The sequence below is a fragment of the Budorcas taxicolor genome, chromosome 16 (assembly GCF_023091745.1).
Source record: "Budorcas taxicolor isolate Tak-1 chromosome 16, Takin1.1, whole genome shotgun sequence".
NCBI lineage: Eukaryota > Metazoa > Chordata > Mammalia > Artiodactyla > Bovidae > Budorcas > Budorcas taxicolor.
The window spans coordinates 45,771,056-45,793,351 of record NC_068925.1 but is presented as its reverse complement, the minus strand read 5'-3'; the positions used below and the strand labels follow the sequence as shown (position 1 = coordinate 45,793,351).

At 41.1% G+C, this 22,296-nt stretch overlaps 1 protein-coding gene across 2 annotated transcripts in view; it reads right to left on the bottom strand.

The window, feature by feature from the left end:
• The window catches only part of RERE (arginine-glutamic acid dipeptide repeats), a 416,860-nt gene that overhangs the window by 159,661 nt on the left and 234,903 nt on the right, over positions 1-22,296 (bottom strand). For both annotated transcript variants that reach the window (XM_052653908.1, XM_052653909.1), the window contains exons 5-6: positions 15,097-15,202; positions 13,557-13,653 (exon numbers count right to left, since the gene is read on the bottom strand). In XM_052653908.1, the coding sequence (XP_052509868.1) occupies positions 13,557-13,653; positions 15,097-15,202 (203 nt within the window). The remainder of the gene's footprint in view (positions 1-13,556; positions 13,654-15,096; positions 15,203-22,296) is intronic.

Genomic DNA, 22,296 nt, shown 5'->3' with positions numbered 1-22,296 from the left:
AAATTAGAGAGGAGACATGGGGGAAACCAGTCCAGTGACTGGCCCGTCCTCTACTGTTCAGAAGGCCTTTTATACTTTTTGATTATACATAGAGATCAATGAGTAACACAAAGTTATGCAGCGTTAGCAGCCCAGATTCTTATCAAAACCAGGCTTTTCTCTCTGCATACCTAGTTGTATACACAAATCTTAGGTGATTTACATCATCTTCCAGCCAAAAGGGCCAATTAACATTTTACAGCCTTTTTTCTGATAAGGGTTTATCAACCAGAAGACTTATTTGTGTTGATCTTCCCAAAGTCTGGTGCCACTCTCAGAAAGCACTAAATAAAGTTACATTCTTATATAGCAAAGACACAGCAATTTATAACAAGTAAAAGGGGTACAGTGATTTATAACAAAAGAAAAATATTTAACTGAAAAGTCTAGTGTTGCTAACATCAAAACTATTATATATCTTTTTCCATATCCCATTTACATTGATTAACATTCTCTCAGGTGCCTAAAAGATAAAAGAACATGGAGGTCTGGCAGCAATCATTAAGTCAACAGTGAAAACCCGTCACCAATATGATTTTTAGCTCTTTAGAAAAGGCTCTGTATCTTTAAGATGCTTTTAAGCTTTGTGCCTCTTGCAGTTGGGGGCTGTAAGCAATTCACAAGCTGTAAGAGGTCTGGGGGAACCTGTTAGGCAAGCTAGAGAGCTATCAGAGGGGTTTAACTGAAACATCCCTTTCAAATGCAGAAGACTAAAGCCCTGATTTGACTTTTTTCAGAGAATATCAGAAGAGCAGAGTAAAAAAGCTGGCAGATTTTTTGGTTTTGGGGGTACATGCTCAGGAAATTCCAGGGGGAACCCCTGAAGCCTAACGTCCTTGCGTTTTGTCAGGCTTCCTTCCTCATGACCTTGTCACAGGCGGGATTCCTCATGCTGGCTGCTGGCACAACATAACTGCTTTTATCTCAGTCTTTTAAGTCTTATAATAAAATTAAACAACAAAGATAAACTAAGGGCAGGATTGGGATAAAAGGATATGAAACATTTTTGGGGAAAATTTAAACCACAGTCACACTACTTTACCCAAAAACCCATCTAAAGTCTTTGTAATCATCAAAGCAAAATGGGCCTTTTTCTCCTGCTGCCTTAAGATAAGGAGAAAGTGTAACTGAGTATGGAAGACATTCACTGTCTTGGAAATTAAAACCTGGAGAAATTTTAACTTTTTAAATATATACATGTGTTTGAATATAGAAATACACACTTCCCAAATCTTCAGGTAACATTAAATGACTACATTGGAAAATACTTTCCATCAAAATACTGCAATAAAGAGCAGTAAGGCAGGTTCATCTACTAACATAAGTTAGACCACAATATAGTTGAGCATTCTACATAACTCCTGAAGCAGAGTTTCCAGGCACCAAATGTAAATGTCATTTACATCACACCATGAGGTAGTGCCCACCTTCCCATGAAACACACCTATGCACACACTGGAGTGTTGGGAGAACTTCCAGGATTCCCAAGAAGGCAAGGAGGTTTTAAGAATTTCAACTCCCTTAGCCATTTAGGCAACTTTAACATCAAGTGGAAGCCAAAGGCTAAAATCAGAGTAAAGAGAATTGGTGGATCAAAGGTTCATCAACAACACATGTGAGACACTTCCAGGGATGTGACCTCCCACTGCTTGAGTAGGCATTCCATTCCCACAAGGATCCACTAGCTGAAACGTTAACAATATGCACACACTTGCTACTGGCCAAGGTGTTAGTGAAAGAAACTGAGGGATGTCAATATGGCAGATGTTCATTCACTTCCTGCCAAATCAAAAAGCAACACCCTCCTTTCCCAAATAGCTTAAGGAACCTGTGACCAAAGCCTCAGTATTGGGCAGAAGACAAGATGATCTCAGACAATCTCCATTTTAGAAATGTAATACAAATACTATTGAATTCCTAAAGTTCCTTTGTATACAACTGATTAGAAGACAGCATAGGGTTACTGAACACTTAAAATGTGATTGGTGCAACTGAAGAGAAATGAACTTTAAATTTTACTTAAAATCCTTTGTTGACAGCAGCTTTCCTATAGTGAGCAGCATCCCTAGCCTCTGCCCCAAAGCACCCACACGCGCCATCACTGTGACACCCAAAAACACCACCAAAATGCTCCCAGGGAAGGACACGGCTGTGCTGTGCTTAGGTGCTCAGTTGTGCCTGACTCTTTTTGACCCCATGGACAGTAGCCCACCAGGCTCCTCTGTCCTTGGGGATTCTCCAGGCAAGAACACTGAAGTAGATTACCATGACCTCTTCCAGGGGATCTTCCCAACCCAGGGATCGAACCCAAATCTTCCACACTTGCAGGCAGATTCTTTACTGGAGGGGCAACACAAATGGTTCAGGGAAAACCCAGATCACTGAGAAGAGAAGGCTGTCATCTGGTAAATGACTATGAAACTGCACTAATGGGGTTTTATCTACCACTATGTCCTTCAACTGTTTCCTGTTTAATTATAGGAAGAGTATGGATATTCATATGTTACTTTTATATCCTGCTACTCAATTTTTTAGCATATGATATAGTTTAATCATTGATTCTCTGAGGTTTTCCCGAATGCTAACTATATATGGAAATAAACATAGTTTCACTTCTTCTTCACCCTTTCTTAAGCTTCTACTGAGGGCTTCTCTAGTAGCTCAGTGGTAAAGAATTCACCTGACAAGAAGATGAGGGTTTAATACCTGAGGTGGAAAGATCCCCTGGAAGAAGAAATGACAACCCATCCCAGTATGCTTGCCTGAAAAATCCCACAGACAGAGGAGCCTGGAGAGCCACAGCTCACGGAGTTGCAAAGAATCAGTCCAGAGTTAGCGACTGAACAACAAATGGAAGTCTCCAGCTGCACTGTTCGGCTAACACGATGAAAACGTGGAAGGCAGTGGAAACTGAGGACATCTTCACCTTCTTCCTGATCTCAATGACAATGTCTCTCAGGTATTCCCATTAAACACGACACCTACTTTAGAATAACTGCATCACAACCATAGTTTTGGGGATAAGCTTTTCCTCTAGACTTACTAACATGGTATATGGTATTAACAGAGTCTTGAGCAGTAAACCTACCCTGCATTCCTGGAATAAATCCCAGTTGGTCATAATGTACTTTTAATAAAATATCAGAATTCTTTAAAGTACTTGATTAATTAGACCTAATGTTTTTTTCTCATAAATTTCTGCTTCTATCATTACTGCTTCCTTCATTGTGCTTTTGTTGTTGTTTGTAACAGTTTGTTCACACTAGCCTTGGTACAAAATGTCCATCAACAAAGAAACAGGTAAACAAAGTACTATATATTTTATAATGAGATTACTAGATAACAATACATAGGAAAGAGTTACTGATGATAGCACATTGTGAAAAATCTAAAAAACTAAAAGTTGTGTAAAAGAAGCCACACACAAAAAAATTACATACTGTATGATTCTGTTTATATGAAGTTCTAGAAGAGCATAGAGGAATTGATGGTGGGAGAAATCAGAACAGTGGCTGTTTTGGGGAGGGAAGTTTAGAGAGAAGAGCTGCTGAAGGGAAATTTTTAGGATGATGGGAACATCTTGTGTCTTGTTTGGGGTCAAACAAATTTGCCAAAATTTATGAAAATGTAAACTTGAATTCTGAATTTTTTGGTATATATATATATATATAAAGTACTGGGAGAAAATAAAGCAAGTGTCATCAGCATGGAGCTGCAGCTGTCCCTGCCGGTTCAGGAGCCCTGAGTACTGGGCAGAGGTGAAGACAGGGCTGGCCTGAGCAGGAAGCCCCTCAGCACTCAGTTGGTTCTAACTGGCCGGAATCCATTCTGAGATATGTCTCATGTCACCTGGCGCTGAAGAGCTTGCGTTTAAAGTGTGTGTGCATGTACCTTTTTAAGCACTCAGTATTTTTTCTCCAGCGCTCTCCTTTCTTCATGCTCTAGCTCAGAACAGTACATTATTTGACAGTGTTTGTGAAATGGAGGCAGAGAGACTGCTAGGAGAAAATTGCCATCACGCCCACCTCGCTGAAACAGTTGCTTTCACAGTCTCCTCAGTCCTGCAGTCCCCATATCTAACGTGATGCTTCTAAAGACAGAGAAGCATCATGCTTGAGGGTCCTTCTGTTCAGCAGCAACAAGAGTTTCCTGGGAAAGACTTTCTTGGGAAGTGCTTTGCTGTGATGCCCCACAGGTATGCCCTGGGCACCAGACCACCTAGACAGCTCTGTGGCTAGTGGGAGAGGGCCATCTGAAGGGGACGAAAAAAAAGAGAGAACCTCCTCATACAAGCAGAGAAACAAATGGAAACCCTGGCCAGAAATTCATTCCCTCAAACTAGACCCAGAATTGAGCAAGTCTTCATACACCCCAGATATACAAACCTCAGAGAAACTCATGGAGAGAGAGGCCCACAAGCTTATACAGACAGCTCAGAGTAGCACGTTTGTTTACAGCTATCACTGCCACTCTTAAACAAAAATGAGGGGGAAAAAGATTGTGAGACAGAGGGATTATCATGTCTGTTGCATAGGCATAGAATTTTTTTCTTTTTTAGATTTCTTTTCTGTTTCTAGTTCTTCCGTTTCCTCTGCCTTCCTTTATGGGTTATATGAAGGTTTTCTAGATTCCATCTTGATACAGTGTTCTGAGTGTATTGCTCTATATAATTTTACAGTCAGTTCAGTCACTCAGTCATGTCTGACTCTTTGCCACCCCATGGACTGCAGCATGCCAGGATTCTCTGTCCATCACTAACTCCCAGAACTTGCTCAAACTCATGTCCATCAAGTCAGTGATGCCATCCAACCATCTCATCCTCTGTCGTCCCCTTCTCCTCCTGCCTTCAATCTTTCCCAGCATCAGGGTCTTTTCCAATGAGCCAGTTCTTTGCATCAGGTGGCCAAAGTATTGGAGTTTCAGCTTCAGTGTCAGTCCTTCCAAAATTCAGGACTGATTTCCTTTAGGATGGACTGGTTTGATCTCATTGCTGTATAAGGGACTCTCAAGAGACTTCTCCAACACCACAGTTCAAAAGCATCAATTCTTCAATGCTCAGCTTTCTTTATGGTCCAACTCTCACATCCATACATGACTAGTGGAAAAACCATAGCTTTGACTAGATGGAGCTTTGTCAGCAAAGTAATGTCTCTGCTTTTTATGTGCTGTTTAGGTTGGTCATAGCTTTTCTCCCTAGGAGCAAGTCTCTTTTAATTTCACAGCTGCAGTCACCATGTGCAGTGATTTTGAAGCCCAAGAGAATAAAATTTCCCCATCAGTTTCCATGGAAATGGAAACTATTTCCATTGTTTCCCCATCTATTTGCCATGAAGTGATGGGACCAGATGCCATGATCTTTGTTTTTTGAAGATCATCTTTTGAGTCTTAGCCCAGCTTTTCACTCTGTTCTTTCACTTTCATCAACAGGCTCTTTAGTTCTTCTTCACTTTCTGCCATAAGGAGGGTTATCATCTGCGTATAGGAGGTTGTTGATATTTCTACCAGCAGTCTTGATTCCATCTTGTGCTTCATCCAGCCTGGCATTTCGCATGATGTTCTCTACATATAAGTTAAATAAGCAGGGTGACAATATATAGCTTTGACGTACTCCTTTCCCAATTTGGAACAAGTCTATTGTTCCAAGTCCAGTTCTAACTGTTGCTTCCTGGCCTGCATACAGATTTCTCAGGGGGCTGGTAAGGTGGTCTGGTATTCTGAGCTCTATGAAGAATTTTCCACAGTTTGCTGTGATCCACACAGCCAAAGGCTTTGGCATAGTCAATAAAGCAGAAGTAGATGTTTTTTTGGAACTCTCTTGCTTTTTCTATGATCCAATGGATGTTGGTAACTTGATCTCTGGTTCCTCTGCCTTTTCTAAATCCAGGTTGAACATCTGGAAGTTCACAGTTCACTTTCTGTTGAACCATGGTTCAACAGTTTCAGTGGTTGCTCTAAATACAACAATATACAACATTACTGCCACTAAATCCTCTCTGCCTTGCCACTTTTAAAATTTAATTGTCCTAAGTGTTTAAGAAACCTTCTTAAATACTCCTTAAAGACACAAATGGCAGCCCACTCCAGTACCCTTGCCTGGAAATCCCATAGGCGGATGAGTGCGCTAGACTATAGTCTATGAGGCCTCAACGAGTCGGACACGACTGAGAGACTTCACCTTCACTTTCACCTTCACCTTCAAAGACACAAAAGTAAACACAAACAAATGGGAAAATATCCCCTATTCATGGATAGGAAACTTCAATATGGCACTTTTCCAAACTTTTAAAACATACTATAAAGCCTCTGTGGGCTTCCCCTGTAGTTCAGTGGTAAAAGATCCACCTGCAGTGCAGGCGACACAGGAAATGCGGGTTCAGTCCTTAAGTCAGGAAGATCCCCCAGAGAGGGGCAGGGCAACCCACACCAGAATTCTTGCTGGGAGAATCCCATGGAGAGAGGAGCCTGGCGGGCTGTGGTCCATGAGCTGCAAAGAGTTAGACATGACTGAACACACACATAAACCCTCTATAATTAAGAGTGTAGCGCCAGCACATAAACAGACAATAGGAAACAGAATAGCAAGTCCAGAATACATACTGGAAATAAAGGGGACATCTCAAACCACTGAGGTAAAGACAGTAAACGGTACTGGGTGGGTCAGTCGGGTAGAATGCCTCTATAAAACGTGGGGTAAGGGGGCTTCCCTGGTGGTCCACAGGTGAAGAATCCATCTTCCAGTGCAGCAAATGCAGGTTCAATCTCTGCACAGGGAACTATGATCCCACCTGCCACAGGGCAACCAAACCCTTGAACTGCAACTAGAGAAGCAACAAAAACCTAACACATCTCCCCCAGCCCATCCAAAAAAAAAAAGAAATAATGGTGTAAGTAAGTACTTTCTAACTATGACTCAAAGTCCTGAGGGAATCAAAGAAAAGACTGGTAAGTCTGACTAAACAGAAATAAGCTTTGCGTAATTTTTAAAATGATAAAATTACAAGAAAACGGACAAGTAGGAGAAAATATCTGCAACAGGCATATTAATAACTTTTAGAAAGGGAGAGACAAAGATAAAAACCCACAGAAAAGACGTGAACAGATAATTCACAGAAATATAGACAAAAATATCCTTCAGAAATGAAAAAATGCTCAAACTCACTCACTGTTAGCAAAGTAAAGTAGAACAACACTGAGATACTGTTTCTCATCTATCAGTCAGACAGGCAAAAGTTTTTAAAATAACATAACACATTCTGTTGGGAAACAGAAAGCCTCAGACATTGTTGGAGGAAATGCAAACTGGTATACGCTCTCAGGGCGGGAAACATATACACATAAACTTTTCAATTCAGCAACCCCTTTCCTAGGAATCCACCCTGAAGATACTCGTCCAGTAATAAGGAATCACATCTGCACAAGGATGCTCACTGCAGCACCGTTTATGATCGAAACAACCCACATGCCTGCACACACAAGACAGCAGGTGAGTAAGCCACAGCACAGCCATACAGTGGAATGCTACACAGCTGTGGAAAAGAATGAGCGGAATGAACTGCCATGGTGCAATTTCTAGAACCACGAAGTGAAAAAAAGCAAAGTGCAAAAGAGTATGCTAGCCTACACGTAAGAAAGAAGGCACAAGAAAATAGACATGTACTTGCTCATCTGTGAAAAGAAAATACAAGAAGGATAAACTAAGAGGTAAAGGGATCAGTTATCTATACCAGGTAGCTAGGCAAGAGGAGGGAAGAAATGGGGAATGGGAACATGGCAGTGGGGCTCAAGACTGGATCTTCTTACAGCTCTGAACCTTGGATCCACAGCAATAGTCCACAAACCCTCCCTCACCCAAAAACTAAACATCTCAAATCAACGAAGAGGAACCAAAGTTGGAATAAAAGTCTAACAAAGGTGAACCTAGCTATACCATAAATAAATAATACAAGCACACCTAGGGAGCTATGAAAAACAGAACTGACCTGAATGATTTGAGAAAACAGGCTCTTGTCCATAATATACACTATGTGAAAAAATGTGTTAGTCACTCAGAAATGTCTGACTCTTTGTGACCCCAGGGATTGTACATAAGACTTAAGACTAAGATGCAGTCAATAAATTTGTTTCTCACAGGTGCATGGGTAACAAATTCTGAAACTAAGTATATCAAAGAATTGGATAAAAATAAGCAAATATAAATATATTTTTAAAAAATAAGAGCTGAGTGTTTCACTGTAGAAGAAAGAAGTTAGCAGTAAAGGGGAGGAGAGGGACCTCCCTGGTTAAGACTCTGCTTTCACTTCAGGGGGCGTGGGTTTGATCCCTGGTTGGGGAACTAAGGTCACACATGCAGTGAGCAATGGCAAAAAGAAAAAAGAAAAGGGGAGGTACGAGGAATCTTGTGGTGCTAGGCAGACCATGCCCTCTGCTCTGAACCATGTGAAGACACAGGGAGAAGCCAGCAGTCTGCACACCAGAGCCAGGTGTTCACCAGAACTCACACACACAGGCAGCCTAAGACACAAACACACACACCTGGAACCTCTAGCCTCCAAAACTCTGAGAATGAAATTTCTCTTGTTTATAAGCCACCCAGTCTATCGTCTTTTGTTTCTAGCAACCCAAATGAAGTAAGGTGACCATGAAAACCAAGTAAGGTCTTTGATTCAATGGCATTGTTCCAATGCTATTTCTTGGTTCTGACAGCTATACTGTAATTACATAAGATGCTAACACAGATGAAGACTGGGAGAGAGATACATGGAAATTCAGTATTTGTAACTTTTCTTTGTGTCCAAAAGTAGCTCCCAACAATACAATTTTTAAAAGACTATGACGTGTTCAAGGGCAGAGACAGCATACTACTCAGTGAGGTGTTCCCAGCACCTACAGAGCCTTCCCCCTATGAGTAGCTCAATAATGTGTTAAATGATGGATGAATAAAGAAATCAATGGTTGGCAAGTTATGGTATCTAATGAAGTTCTAAGCATGTACAGACAGAACAATAAAAAGAATAAAAATGCTGTAGGTCAGTCATTTCACATAAAAAGAACTGTGGACTGAAGCTGGAAAATGAGTCTTAAGTTGCAACACTAAGAGCTCTGAGGCTTCGTGAGAGCCCTGAGGGAACTTGCTGGAGCTAAAGGAACTTTGCAAATTCTAAGGAAGGGCTGAGGAACTATACCATGATGTCATTAATCTGTTTCAATTACTACACACATGTGATTCCAGCTGTCCATAACAAAGTAAGCAGATAATTTGATTTGGGTTGAAAAAGGGGCAATCAGAAGCCCAAAAGACATAATTTAAGGTTTCTTGGTCCAGGGCTTCCAGAAAATTCACTCTAAAACATATTCTTATGTCAGTGAATTCCTAGGTTAGATGACATCTTATAACCTGACCTACCTTGGATATTTTTTTCCCAATAGGTCACAGATAATCAGAAGGCTGGAAAATAGCTCTCAAGCTGACAAGACAGCTGTGACCTCCTGTCTGCCCTCCTCTATCAATACTTGAGAATCTTTTGTTACAAGTGACCTGAAAATATTGTCTGGGTCACATGTTCATAATCCAATCAAAAAACAATCACTCTTGATCCTTTGATGTCAATAAAATATTATCCTTAGGGCAAAAAAAAAAAAAAACTATAACAGCAAATAAACTGCAAGCTACATTTTTTTATTTAGCTTAATCTAGCTAATCTGCTGATTCTCAGAACATCTGGAGATGGCTCCTAGGGCTGAACACTTCTCCCCATGCCTGAAGTGATCTGAGAATCCACTCAAGTCATCCCAGAGGCCACAGAGAAATGAAGTAACTGTACCACCAAGAACTCAACACAGAACTGTACTTCATTTCACTTTTTATTTTCTTCGCTTTATGCCTTTAAGAAGCCAATTCAGATTCATGAGCACTACTCAGGCTACTGAGTATGAGATATTCTGCAAGAGGCTTCTTCATGCTCTGTACTTTCCTGGATACAGAACCAGTTCAGGGTTCTGTCACTTAATCATATGACGTTTTTTCTAAGTTTGTTAAAAAGAAGGCACTAAGGTTAACAAATGTGACCTTCGTCATGAAACCAGGGAGCAGAGCCAGGATTCAAGCTAAAGTCTCCTAATTTCCATCTGGATCTTTTCCTATCACACCAGTGTCAGCCAAAAATACAAACCTGGGAGTAAGGAAAACTCAAAAAGACTACTAACATAGTATTACTACCTGGTTATTGATCAACGTAAAGAAGAAAAGAAAATAAACAGTTGTACAAACTTAGCCTCAAAGGTAGGAATGGGGGATAGCCAAGGCAAAAATTTAAGAACAGCAGCACAGCAATAATGCTGGACCTTAACTCAGATTTCTACTACTGTGAAGATCCCACCATCTCTTCTGGGAATAAATCCGGTCGGCAGGGGGCACGGGGGGAATGCTACAGGCTCCATTTACACAGAGAGGCTGCCTAGGAGTTCTGTTTTCCTTTTGATTTGTGATGGTGAAAGGACAAAGCTCTCTGGGCCTTTACAGCCCAACCCCAGCACCAGCTTGAAAGAGAAAGTTATACATGGGTTTCCTCCTGACTGAATGGAAGGCCAGAGCCCCCTCAGAGGCTCTGTGAGCCCAAAGAATCCACACAACTGAGCACTTTGATCTCTGAGAAGAATGGTGCTAAGTAAGCACTATCGTCCTTTTTCTTTCTTTTTTGTCCTCCATGGGTTTTTCAGTACATTCATTTGATCCTCGTTCATGTGCCTATGGACTATTTTATTTGTCCTCTTTCAAAATTGAAGTTTATTTTTGGCAGTACTATTTTTTACCTGTGGAGAATGAAAAAAATTCTTTCAATGGTCAAACGGTGAATGAAGAATTGGAATTGAAAAATGAAAGCCTAACCCCCACACCCATACTTTAAAATTAAAGTAATCTAGCTTTAGTGAAGAGAAAAGGAATAGAGATTCCTAGGGGCACGCTATTCAACTCTGCTTTTATCAGAGTGATCCTATGGTGAGCACTCTGCCACTGCAAACCAGGATTATCAAGCAAAAGCAAGAACCCCCAGATGAGCCCCAGATGCAGACAAACGTCAACACACCCACAAGGGTTACAGAGCAGCTGCTAGACCAGATCACCAGTAACCATGTGGTGATGCTCACATTCATCTGGTGTCCTTGGGGAAAAAAACCCAACTGTCAAGTCACCCAAGAGATGCTCTGTTTGTAGCAGACAAAAATCAAATTTAAGATGACAATTTTATAAAACCATCTCATGACCTCTTTAAAGGAAAATGCCACATGAGGAAAAAAAAAAAAAAGCTAATCAAGAAGGGTTCTAGTCGCATACACAGCGAAAAGGAGATAAGGAATCACCGCAATAGCACTCCAGCTCTTCGGTGGCCACTGAAGACACGATGACACACACAATTACAGAAGATACTGATTATAAACCGAGTCAAAGTTCATTCATCTGGGTCCACCTAGAATTATCTGGAACAACTGGTTCTTCTAAAAATGCTAAAATAGTATAAAATGACTATACAGATCTATCAGTCTCTGATAAATTTTCAAATAAATTTGCTGTAAGCAAATGTATAAAAATCCATTGAATAACCAGAGTAACTTATATCACATGTTTACTTAACTTAAACTCTAAACTGATTATAAATCATTCACCTGAATCAATGAAATAAGATGGGGGTGTGGGGGTGGGAAGCATGTAAAACAGGTAAGAAATTATCCCAGGATCAATCCACTTGTCTTGGCTGACAATTCAGTGGTTCCATCAATCTGTCCAACCTTCCATTAATTCACTCTGTTCATCATGCAAGTTTAAGATTGGAAACCCACCCCCAAGAAGACATGAAAAGCTTGGGGGAATTTTGAAAGAAATTTATAAAACACTACAGGAATTCTCCAAATGTATCTCAAGCTCTGTAAGAAGCCAAATCTAACCCCATACACGCCTTTGCTTACAGCAGGAGCTGGCAGACTTCGGTCTGCAATCCAGAGCTGGTCTACCACCTGCTCTTGTACAGCCTGAGATCTAAGAATGGTCTTTCCATTTTTAAATGGCCACAAACTAAGTCAGAGAAGACTTGCATCTCCTGACATGTGGAAATTAAATGAAATTCAGACTTCGGTGTTTGCAAGTAAAGTTTTATTGGCACGCAGCCATCTCACTTGTTTACGCATTGCCTCTGGCGTTTGTACTATGATGGCTGAACTGAGTAGCTGCAATTAGAGACCATGAAAGACTGTCTGACCAAAAAAGTTTGCCCAAACCTGCCCTGTGTTAAAAGTTGCTACACTTTGCCTTGAAATAACTGGCTTGAGCTACGCAGCTTTATACAAGAGGCTCCAGATGGTTCTGCTGAATACCATCTGAGCAATATAATAGAGAAATCGCTCTATCTCATTGTAGCTAAACGCCAGCAAATCCCTATGATTTGTTTTTAAACTGTATTCTTAAACAAAAAAAGTGGTTCTTTCACCATTTTTGTTATTTCTGATGGGGGAAAAGGTATAATAAAATCTCTTGTCTTATTCCTTTACCACTTAAGAAGCCCCAAGTCTTCATCTCATAAACAAAATATACCAGAATAAATAGGTATTTTTTTTCTTGAAAGGGACAGAATATACCAAAAGGTATGAAGCTTATGCTCACTTTTTTGGCATTATTAACAAAGACTTTAAGACTAGCAGCAACGTTACCTCAGAATAAAATCTTCAATATGCTTTCCCCATTCCCAAGTAACGGGCTTCCCAGGTGGCACAGCGGAAAAGAATCTGCCTTCCAAAATGCAGGAGACACAAGAAATGTGGATTCTATCCCTGGATGGGGAAGATCCCCTGGAGGAGGAAATGGCAACCCATTCCAGTATTCTTGCCTGGAGAATCCCGTGGACAGAGGAATCTGGCAGGCTACAGTCCATGGGATCGCACAGAGTCAAACACAAGTCAGCGACGAACACTTTTCTAGTGGCAGAGACTGATTCTTCAGGCAATAATCTATATAATAATCAGTCATGTCCGCCTCTTGGTGACCCCACGGACTGTAGCCCGCCAGGCTCCTCTGTCCATGGGATTCTCCAGCCAAGAATACTGGAGTGGGTAGCCATTTCCTCCTCCAGGGGATCTTTCCAACCCAGGTATTAAACATGGGTCTTCTGCATTGCAGGCAGATTCTTTACCATTTGAGCCACCAGGGAAGCCCAATCTGTTTAACACCTCACCCTAAGTAATTCAGCAATAAATTTTCAAGGAAATAAAATATATAACTATAGGGGGTGGGGGAGGAAGGAAGGAAGAAAAAAATATAGATTTTCCCTCCACCCAGACTAGTGAAGACAGAGGCCACCTCTGAGACCTCAACAATCCACAAAGTTCACACCGAGTGCCAGCTTGCTGAGACCACACATGGAGTGTGACTGGTATTACGATATCAGATGAGATCCGGACAGCTCAGACTCTGTACCTGCATGCTTGACGACTTCTTCTCCACAGAAGGATCACGCATCTTGGGTGCTTACCTGAGGGCGGCGGCATGGTAAGTGTCAACGTAATCGGAAATGAAGAGCTCTCGGTTCTTGATAACTGGGTCTGTAATGACAAGTTCTCTTCCAGAGTCTGTCCAAAAAGGAAAATAAGAAAAAATTAATTAGGAGAATATTATAACTGAGTTTCCCAAAATAGGAAAATTCTACAAAATTTTTCTTTCAGGTTCAACTTCTACTATAAAAAGCACAATAAATAACCAGTCCTGGTCAGCAAAATCTAGAAGAGGAATAACATACAGCAGGAGTAACAGGAAAAAGTGTCCTGCCGAATCTGTTTTTGCCCGTTAGTTAAGTCCCCACCATTTGCTGAAATGCTTAAGCACAAAATGGAAGAAGGGAAAAGAAACAACTATCATACTTTAGCAACTTGCTAACCACTAAAAAAAAAAAAGTTACTGATCTTGTGCATCTTACATTTTATTACTAAACTATATTTAAAAAAGAATCATTTAACTGCTTTAATAGAACTTTTAATAGTCTCAAAAAAAAATGGTAAAGCATAGAAGACTATTATTCTTCAAAGCTGTTTGCATATTATTGCACTCACAGGCTTGACCTCTAATGTGACTTTAATCCAAAAAAAAAAAAAAAGGAAAAGAAAACTGTTTTTGACCACTGGTTTGCTGACTCAAAACTCATCTCCCAAAGCAGTGTGAAGGAGTGAGACAACCACAGATATAAGGGCCAGAGAGTTGGACCCCTGCGCTGGGTCCTCCACTCAGAAGACAGGAAGTCTCGGCAACTCTCTCAGCCTCTCTGAGCCCTGATTTCCTCATCCGGAAGTGGGGAGTGACAACCCCTAAAGCATATAAACAATGGGTAACAAATGTCAATCAGCTAAAATGAGGCCTAGCACCTTTCAAAACAAGAAGTCAATGAAAAGAAGCTATTACACTTCTGAACAAATGGAATGTACATTTATATAATGTACATTCATATGTACACTACATATGTATATATTACATATGCACACTCATATGCCAATGAAGTTATTGGGTAGAAACTACAATGCGAGTGGAAGAAAAAAATAAAAGATGCTCTGAACTACCTTCCTACTGTTCTAAAAGTCAATACTCAAACTAAAGTTCAAAATACTCAGGAAAGCTCTGCTTTGAAAACTGAAGTTCACAACCCTGAATTCAGAGAAGTTCAAAAATACAGTTATTTAAAAGAAACAAAATGTAATTCTATAGGATTTTAAGTGTCATTAGCTCAACATTAGGTGAGAAAAAGGAATAAGAAGACAAAGCTACTTTTATTTCTGAAAATGTATCTTTACTCCAAGTTCAAGGAGAAGATGTTACCTGCACATGATCATTTTGCTTCTCTTTTAAGGCAGAAACAGTAAAAGAACCCAACAAAAAAGTGAACACTCCAGTAAAGTCTTTATTTATAAAATGCTTTTTCAGTGAAAATTCTGGACAGTGGTTATCTCTATTTAATGAATGTTCTTAGAAAGAACTTTGCCCAAAGCTAAGAAAGTGTAAGGGTCAAACCAGAAGGAGATATTTACCATTTTCATTATGTCGATCCTGAACCAAATGCTGGTACACAGAATCTGGGACTTCAGACTGACGGTAGTACCATTTGACGTTCATGAGTAGATGGTCCCTCTTACTCTGAAAAGGAAAATCTAACAGCATTAGGAACAGGACTGCAGGCGCCCACAGGCGCATACCATACCCATGATCAAAAGCCCCTGGGAACAGGCGGACAGGCAGAGGAGGGGACACACAATTACTACCAGCACCACAAAAATATGGACAAGTTAATTATGAGGTCAATTTTTACATTTTGAAAAATCCCAGCCAAAATACTCTTATGATTCTATCCCTCAAAGTAACTTATTTCAGGAAACAAAGGAAACCAAACCTGAATCTATACATTGCCCCAGTTTAATTAACTAATTCATTCAGTGTTATACTTTTTTAAATTTAACATTAACTATGTATGCAGTACTACATGAATACATACTTTTTCTACCTTAAGATTTAATTGTTTTGCAAATATTTATAAACTGTTTTCAGCACACTGTCAAGGCCATTAAGGGCAATAAATCAGAAAGAATTTACCAAGCAAGACCTAACAGATCTCTTCAAGGACTGCCAATCACCCAGACTGAATTATATCCTCCCTCCCTTTTTCTGTCATTTATTGCTCTATTGCAATGAACACAGCAAATCACTGGTGAGGAAGATACTATGAGTTCGTGGAGGGGAGATCATCTTGGGATGTCCTGAGAATAGAACACCTTAACACAAATATTTATGAATAAGAAAGAGTCTGATGATTATCAGGGTCCTATAGATGTGTGTGGCATACTTAACCATGTTATCCCTGAAAGTTAGCTTGTTTCTAGTTCATTCAAAGAGTAAAGGACCAAATACTGTCTCTTTCCATTTGAAGGCTGTGGAGAGCTTGAGGGGACCACCTCCGTGCTCCTGGCTGAGAAGCATCTCAGCATGGCAGTAAACTACGGCTTTCAGGGCCTCAGAAACACTTCTCCAACCGAGCTGAGGGCAGTAATAGACCTCCCCAAGGTGAGGGCAACACCAGTCCTCTCAGCAGCCTCTACCTTCTCATCCCAAGTCCACGGTCAGAAATGAATGAGAGCTAAAAAATCGAGAAACGCTTCATGTTTATAAAAGAGATGGCCAAAGCCTAAAGTAGGTTAGAGGAGCTTTCTCTAATGAAGTCAGATCCTTCAGGTTTAATAAATGAGAAGATATGAAGTCTTCACTAAAAGGCCAGGATGGCTCTTAACTATTTTTGCTAAAATACCTAAGCCATTTGAAGAACCAGAATGAAAAAAGAAAACAACTGCCAGAAGTCTTGACTGAACTCAAATGTGAAGAACTGTTTCAAAGTAAATACCATACACACTAAGATTCTTACTTTCACAATTAACTGTGTCAAATACAGGGCATCATGACTAGTTTGAGTAGAACAGATTGCAAAGAATAATCCTACATAATGGGTACTTTTTAGTTTTTATCCATTTTGCACTTTTATATTCTATACTATTTATACTGCAGGTAGGAAAAGGAGGACAAATCAGTAGGCTGCATGAAAAGAATACATGTTACATATAGTATAGGAGTTTATATATAGACAGGAGTTTACAGACAGAAGCAATTACTTCCAGCAAGGGATTATGGGGGAAGCAACATCTGACCTGGGGGAAAATGGGAAACACTTCAGTGAATTTTTTTCTAGGCAAAAGAGAAGATCTAAGAAAGACACAAAGATAGAGAAGGCACAAGACACACACAAGATAAACGCACGTGGTCCACCTGCCTGCAGCTCAGGAAAGCATTCTGTGGGACGCTGAGGAACCTGAACCTCACAGGAGCTTGGCCTTCAGCAGCTGCTAACAAATGGGGCCTTCTATCTGCACTGCTGACCAAGGCACAGTCAGTGAGATCCAAAACACTGGCCGTGGGAGAGCAGTGGGACACGGCTGCGGCTTCTTCCCAAGGCAGGGCGATGAAGAGCAAGACCAAGACGAGAGCAGGCACCAGGGACAGAAGGAGACACGCCAGGGCAGGAGGGCTGAGCCTGGGCGGCAGTTCTCAGGGATAAACCCACTTAAGTAAACACACTGTTCCCTACAGGGTCTCTTGAGCTAGAACCATGGACACTGGACCCAGATGAGCCTGTTGCACAGCCTGCCCAGCACCCTGTTAGATGTGAGGCAGCATCCCTGGGCCTTCAGCGACTGCCAGCGGCACCCCTAATGTCTTCAAACACTGCCAAACTTCCCCTTCCCGTACAGAATACTCCCAGTTGAAAACCAATGGTCTAATGGTTTCCTTTTCAAGGAAAGCTAAAGCACAATGGTAAGACTAAACCCTGGTTCAAGCACTGCTGTGCTGGGAACATGGACTACAGGGAGGTGAAGGAATGTCTGTCAGGGTTCAAATCCCCACTCCATCACTTCCCTGTCACATGACTCTGAGCACATTACTAAGATTCTCTTCATCTACCCTTCTGTAAAACAGGATTATGGAAAACTACCTAAAAGGACACATAAAAACACTGTAGCTGAACAGGTACCCAAAGAGCACTGTTTCCTCTGATAGTAAGTGACTCCAACTAATGCTTCACAGAAAACGTCAAGAACTTCACTAAGAATTGTCAGTGATGTCTTCTCTAGAATATGGATTCTTCCAGGAGATGACAGTGATGTCTATCTACCCACTTAGCTACTAACAGATGCTTCAACACTTACAGGAATGAATTACCTGATAGAGCACAAAGGAATTCAGATCAACCAGCGATTCTAGCAACACTATTCTAAAATTTATACTTTTATGTATTTCTGCAACACATCTAAGACGTATGAATACCAAAACCAGACAAAGATACCACAAAAAAAAAAAGTTACAGGCCAATATCTCTGATGAATATAGACACAAAAATTCTCAACAAAATATTAGCCAACCAAATCCAACAACACATAAGAAAGATCATACACCATGACCAAGTGTGATTCATCCCAGGTTCACAAGGATAGTTCAACAAACACAAATCAATCAATGTGACACAACCACATCAACAAAAGACAAAAACCACATGATCATCTCAGAAGATGCAGAAAAAACATAAGGTATTTGAAAATGTAAAGGAACGGAGATAACTTTTTAAAAGTATTAACAATGGGCAATTAGACAATGCCTCTTTTTCAGAACCAAGCCAGTGATTCTGATGCTCTGAGGTATAATATGTGTTATCTTCTGAGCCAGACACACTTAATGACTCCACCCACACAGAATTACCACTCTGGTCTGTTTGCACTTGGATTTACTACTCCTATTATCAGCCTTTACAAAGGGAGCTGAAAGCCTACTGGATTTCCCAGTGCAATACTACCTGACAACCAGGGAGTGGCGGCATTGTGCTACCAAAGCCTCCAGACTCCGGATTCCACAGATGGAACGCAACAAAGGGAGGCAGGCTCAGCGTAAGACAGAAGTTCCCAACGGATGTAAATAGCTGTAATGGACACAATCTTCCTAAATAGGCTGGGAATCTGGTTGAAGATGAGACGTCTATAAAGGGAGGCACTGTGCTGCTTCAGAGACTCTAGACTAAAATCAGGTAACCTAGGATTTTGGTGCTGTCCGCAGTCACTAGTCAGCTGGGGGTGACCTTGGTGGAGTCATCTGCCATCTGACAAGTGAGGGACAGAACAGGATGATTCCATGGTCTGGTTCCCCTATTCGCTTATGTGTAGACTTCTTCTCCAGATGAAACCAAGTGGATAAAGTGGGACGAGGAAAGCACCCTCGTGCTTCCTTTGTATCACACAATGGTGTTACCTAACACTACCATCCTCAGGAGTCTTAGGAATTAAAACATCCTTTCCCACAGAAGCTGATGATGTGCACTGAGGAAGAGCAGAAGGGAGTAGAGAGCACAGGACTGGCTCCCTCAGCCGCCTCAGATCCATGGGTACTGCTCAACCAGAAATCTCCATCTTCTTTACCCTTTTCACTAGACTAAGACCTGCTCAAAATCACAATTAAAGGCAGGCATGAACTTGGAGATCATCTGATTCAACACAAACCACCTGGGTTTGACTCATGGCTTTGTAACTTACTGCGCTATGCGACTTAAGGCCAATTACTTCTCCAAGGCTCAGTTCTCTCACACATAAAATGAGGGAAAATAATAGTTTATAACTCATTAGGTTGTGAGAATGAAATAAATGAATATAAGTAGAGTGGATTGGCTCTCAATAAATGCTAGATATTACTATCACTGTTTTACAGATGAAGAGAGAAGTTAAGTTAAGAGGCTGGTTATAAATTTTGCTTTTCACAGATCCAAAATTATGCTCCTAACAGCAATACAAAAACACACCAAGTAGCAAATTAGGGGGAAAGTTCTTCACTTTTGCAACAATTCAAGAAGCATATCAAGTATTTCTAACAAATATGCCTCATCATTGACTCTGGAAGTCTGCATAATGGTCAAAGTGCTTATGAATGAGACATTTTAACACAATGCTGAATGAAGAAGGAAGCGGTGAAAAGCCCCCCAACTGAAGGTGTCCTGGGATATACTTCTGAACACAGAGAAGAAGCCACTGGGAAGGAAGTATTTCCACCAATTTTTCTTTAAGGAGAAAGAAATGTATTGACTGCTTCCAGGTGGTAGGAGGCACCAGCATGAAAACCACAAAACAGCAGCACATTCAATCTGCTTACAGTGAAGTCTCAGTGGCCCTGAGCAGGAAAGGAGACAGGCCGATTCTGGGTTGAATTATGGATCTGTACACATACCTGGCCCGGATTTCTTGAAATGAGGGATGCATTTAAATTTAAGGAGATAAAGAGTCTAACAAAACACAAAACTCATCACCATGTGGGTTTAGAAAAGACAGCTCGACTGGAAGGTGTTTGAAGGAAATGGCAACCCACTCCGGTACTCGTGCCTGGAAAATCCCATGGACAGAGGAGCCTGGTAGGCTACAGTCCATGAGGTCGCAAAGAGTCAGACATGACTGAGCATCTTCTCTCTGTATAGGGAGGATTTCCAGATCTCTGCATGTCAGGCAATAGGTTTAGAATTAATGAATGTAAAAGTCAGAACTGAAATTAAACATTCAGCGTAAGATTACTGACAAACACTGGAGAAAAAGGCAGACACCAGACCCGAAGGCAAACAGGAGGTTCTGCTGAAGTGACACTGGTTCATTCTATTAACAGCACACAAGTAGCCCATCCTAAATGTAAATATATGTGATTCAAGGTCAAGAAGTCAATTTCCCTTCCTAGTGATCTTTCATGATTGTTAACACAGTACTTTCGTTTATTTTAAATAGCCAATCTGTGTCCTTCCAAGGACCATATTTTTCCTGGGAAAAATTTTTATGCAATATAAAAACATAAGAGAAATGCAGGGGTGAGGCGGGTGGGATGGGGTGGGTGGAGAAGGACAGGCACTCACTAATGACCAATTAGACAAGTACAGAGATTCCCTTTTCAATATTCCTTATTTCCAACCAGAATGGGAACAAGGATAACTTCATACTCACCTGCATTACACAGGAAGGACCTTCTTTGTCCATCAATCACCTACCAGGCCTTGGCAGGTATCATAACTCCCAGATCCCTCCAAACAGGCCATTCTAGTCCCCCCACTGTTATCAGATGTGATAGATGGATCAGGGCCAAAGACAACCTAACTAGGATATGAAGGTGGATTCATCAAATGAACAATTTGCAAAGTCAAAATAATCTTCTGGAGACAACAGAGCACTTCCTTCAAAATTTTAATTGCTTAGTTCTTGGGAGCTCACATTTCAAATAATGGAAGGTCCCGATTCAGAGTCACGTGAAATCAGACCAAAATCCTTGTTGTATAAAAATTCAAAATAGTCAGTCAAGTTTTTCCAGAAATTTGGGGAATAAAAACAGTTAACATTTGTATATGATATGGCTTAAGAAGATTCCCTCTGAAGAAACTTGTGATGCGTCTCCTCAAAACGAAGACAGTACAGTAAAGAGTTACCCTCCCAGGGTGCTGCATGGCCAGTATGGAGTAGAATGTCAACCCTGCTGAGGCCACTCCATCACAGGTGATGCCTGCTGGGAAGATCACCCACGCAAGCCCTTAGGACACAGTCTTAACAGCTTCAACCATTCCTGACTTGGGGAGCGGACTAGGGACAGAGAGAGGGGTCTAAGATTACTCTTCTTCAAAGGCCAAGCACAACTCCAGGCAGGCTTCCCAGGTGGCTCAGCAGTAAAGAATCTGCCTGCCATGCAGGAGAGATGGGTTCCATCTCTGGGTCGGGAAGACTTCCCTGGAAGAGGAAGTGGCACCCACTCCAGTATTCTTGCCTGGAAAATCCCACAGACAGAGGAGCCTGGCAGGCTACAGTCCATGGGGTCGCAAAGAGTCGGACAGGATTCCAGGCACAAGCACAGGCGGATCGGTCCATAGATAAGCTTTCCGTACCAACCACAAGATCATCATTACTCAACTGTGCTGATAAACATCAGGACTAAGATTAGTCCAACTGAAATCAGGTAGGAAATATTTTGTAACATTATTTTAAACCACTACTCTGCTCCTAACATAAGACACAAGCAATGTAAAATTTTCTATATATCTGTAGCTAAAGAGCTTTATAGCCATAACAATTCAAAATGCCATCAGAGTTACAGGAACACATAAACGCCACCAGGGCTCAGGCCATCAAGGTCCACCCATCTCAGCATTCGGCTCTGGCACGGGTCCCAGGAGGTTAGGAAAAGGCTGAAACACTGGCTCCAGAGTCTTGTTTTCAAAGGAGAAAGGGCTTGAAGTATCTCCTACAGATAATCACACAATCATGTACATATCTTAATATACTGAGACAGTAACTAAACATTTTGCTTCATTTTATTTGAAAGCATAGAGGAAGGGCGAGCACATCTGACACTGAGTAAACAAAGCATCCACACTTGTTCTGTCCTAAAATGCCCTTCTTCCAACTTTCTCAGATATATCCACTACCCAGTGGTGACTGAATGTACCTGTGCAAGAACTATGACTGAGCACATCTCCCTTATAGAGGCCACAACACTTGAATTTCTAACACAGAAACCTGTTTAGTGGTATGATGCTAAACTTTTATGTGTCAACTTGACTGTGCTAAGGGATGCCCAGATAACTGGTAAAACACTATTTCTGGGTGTGCCTGTGTAGGTGTTTCTGGACG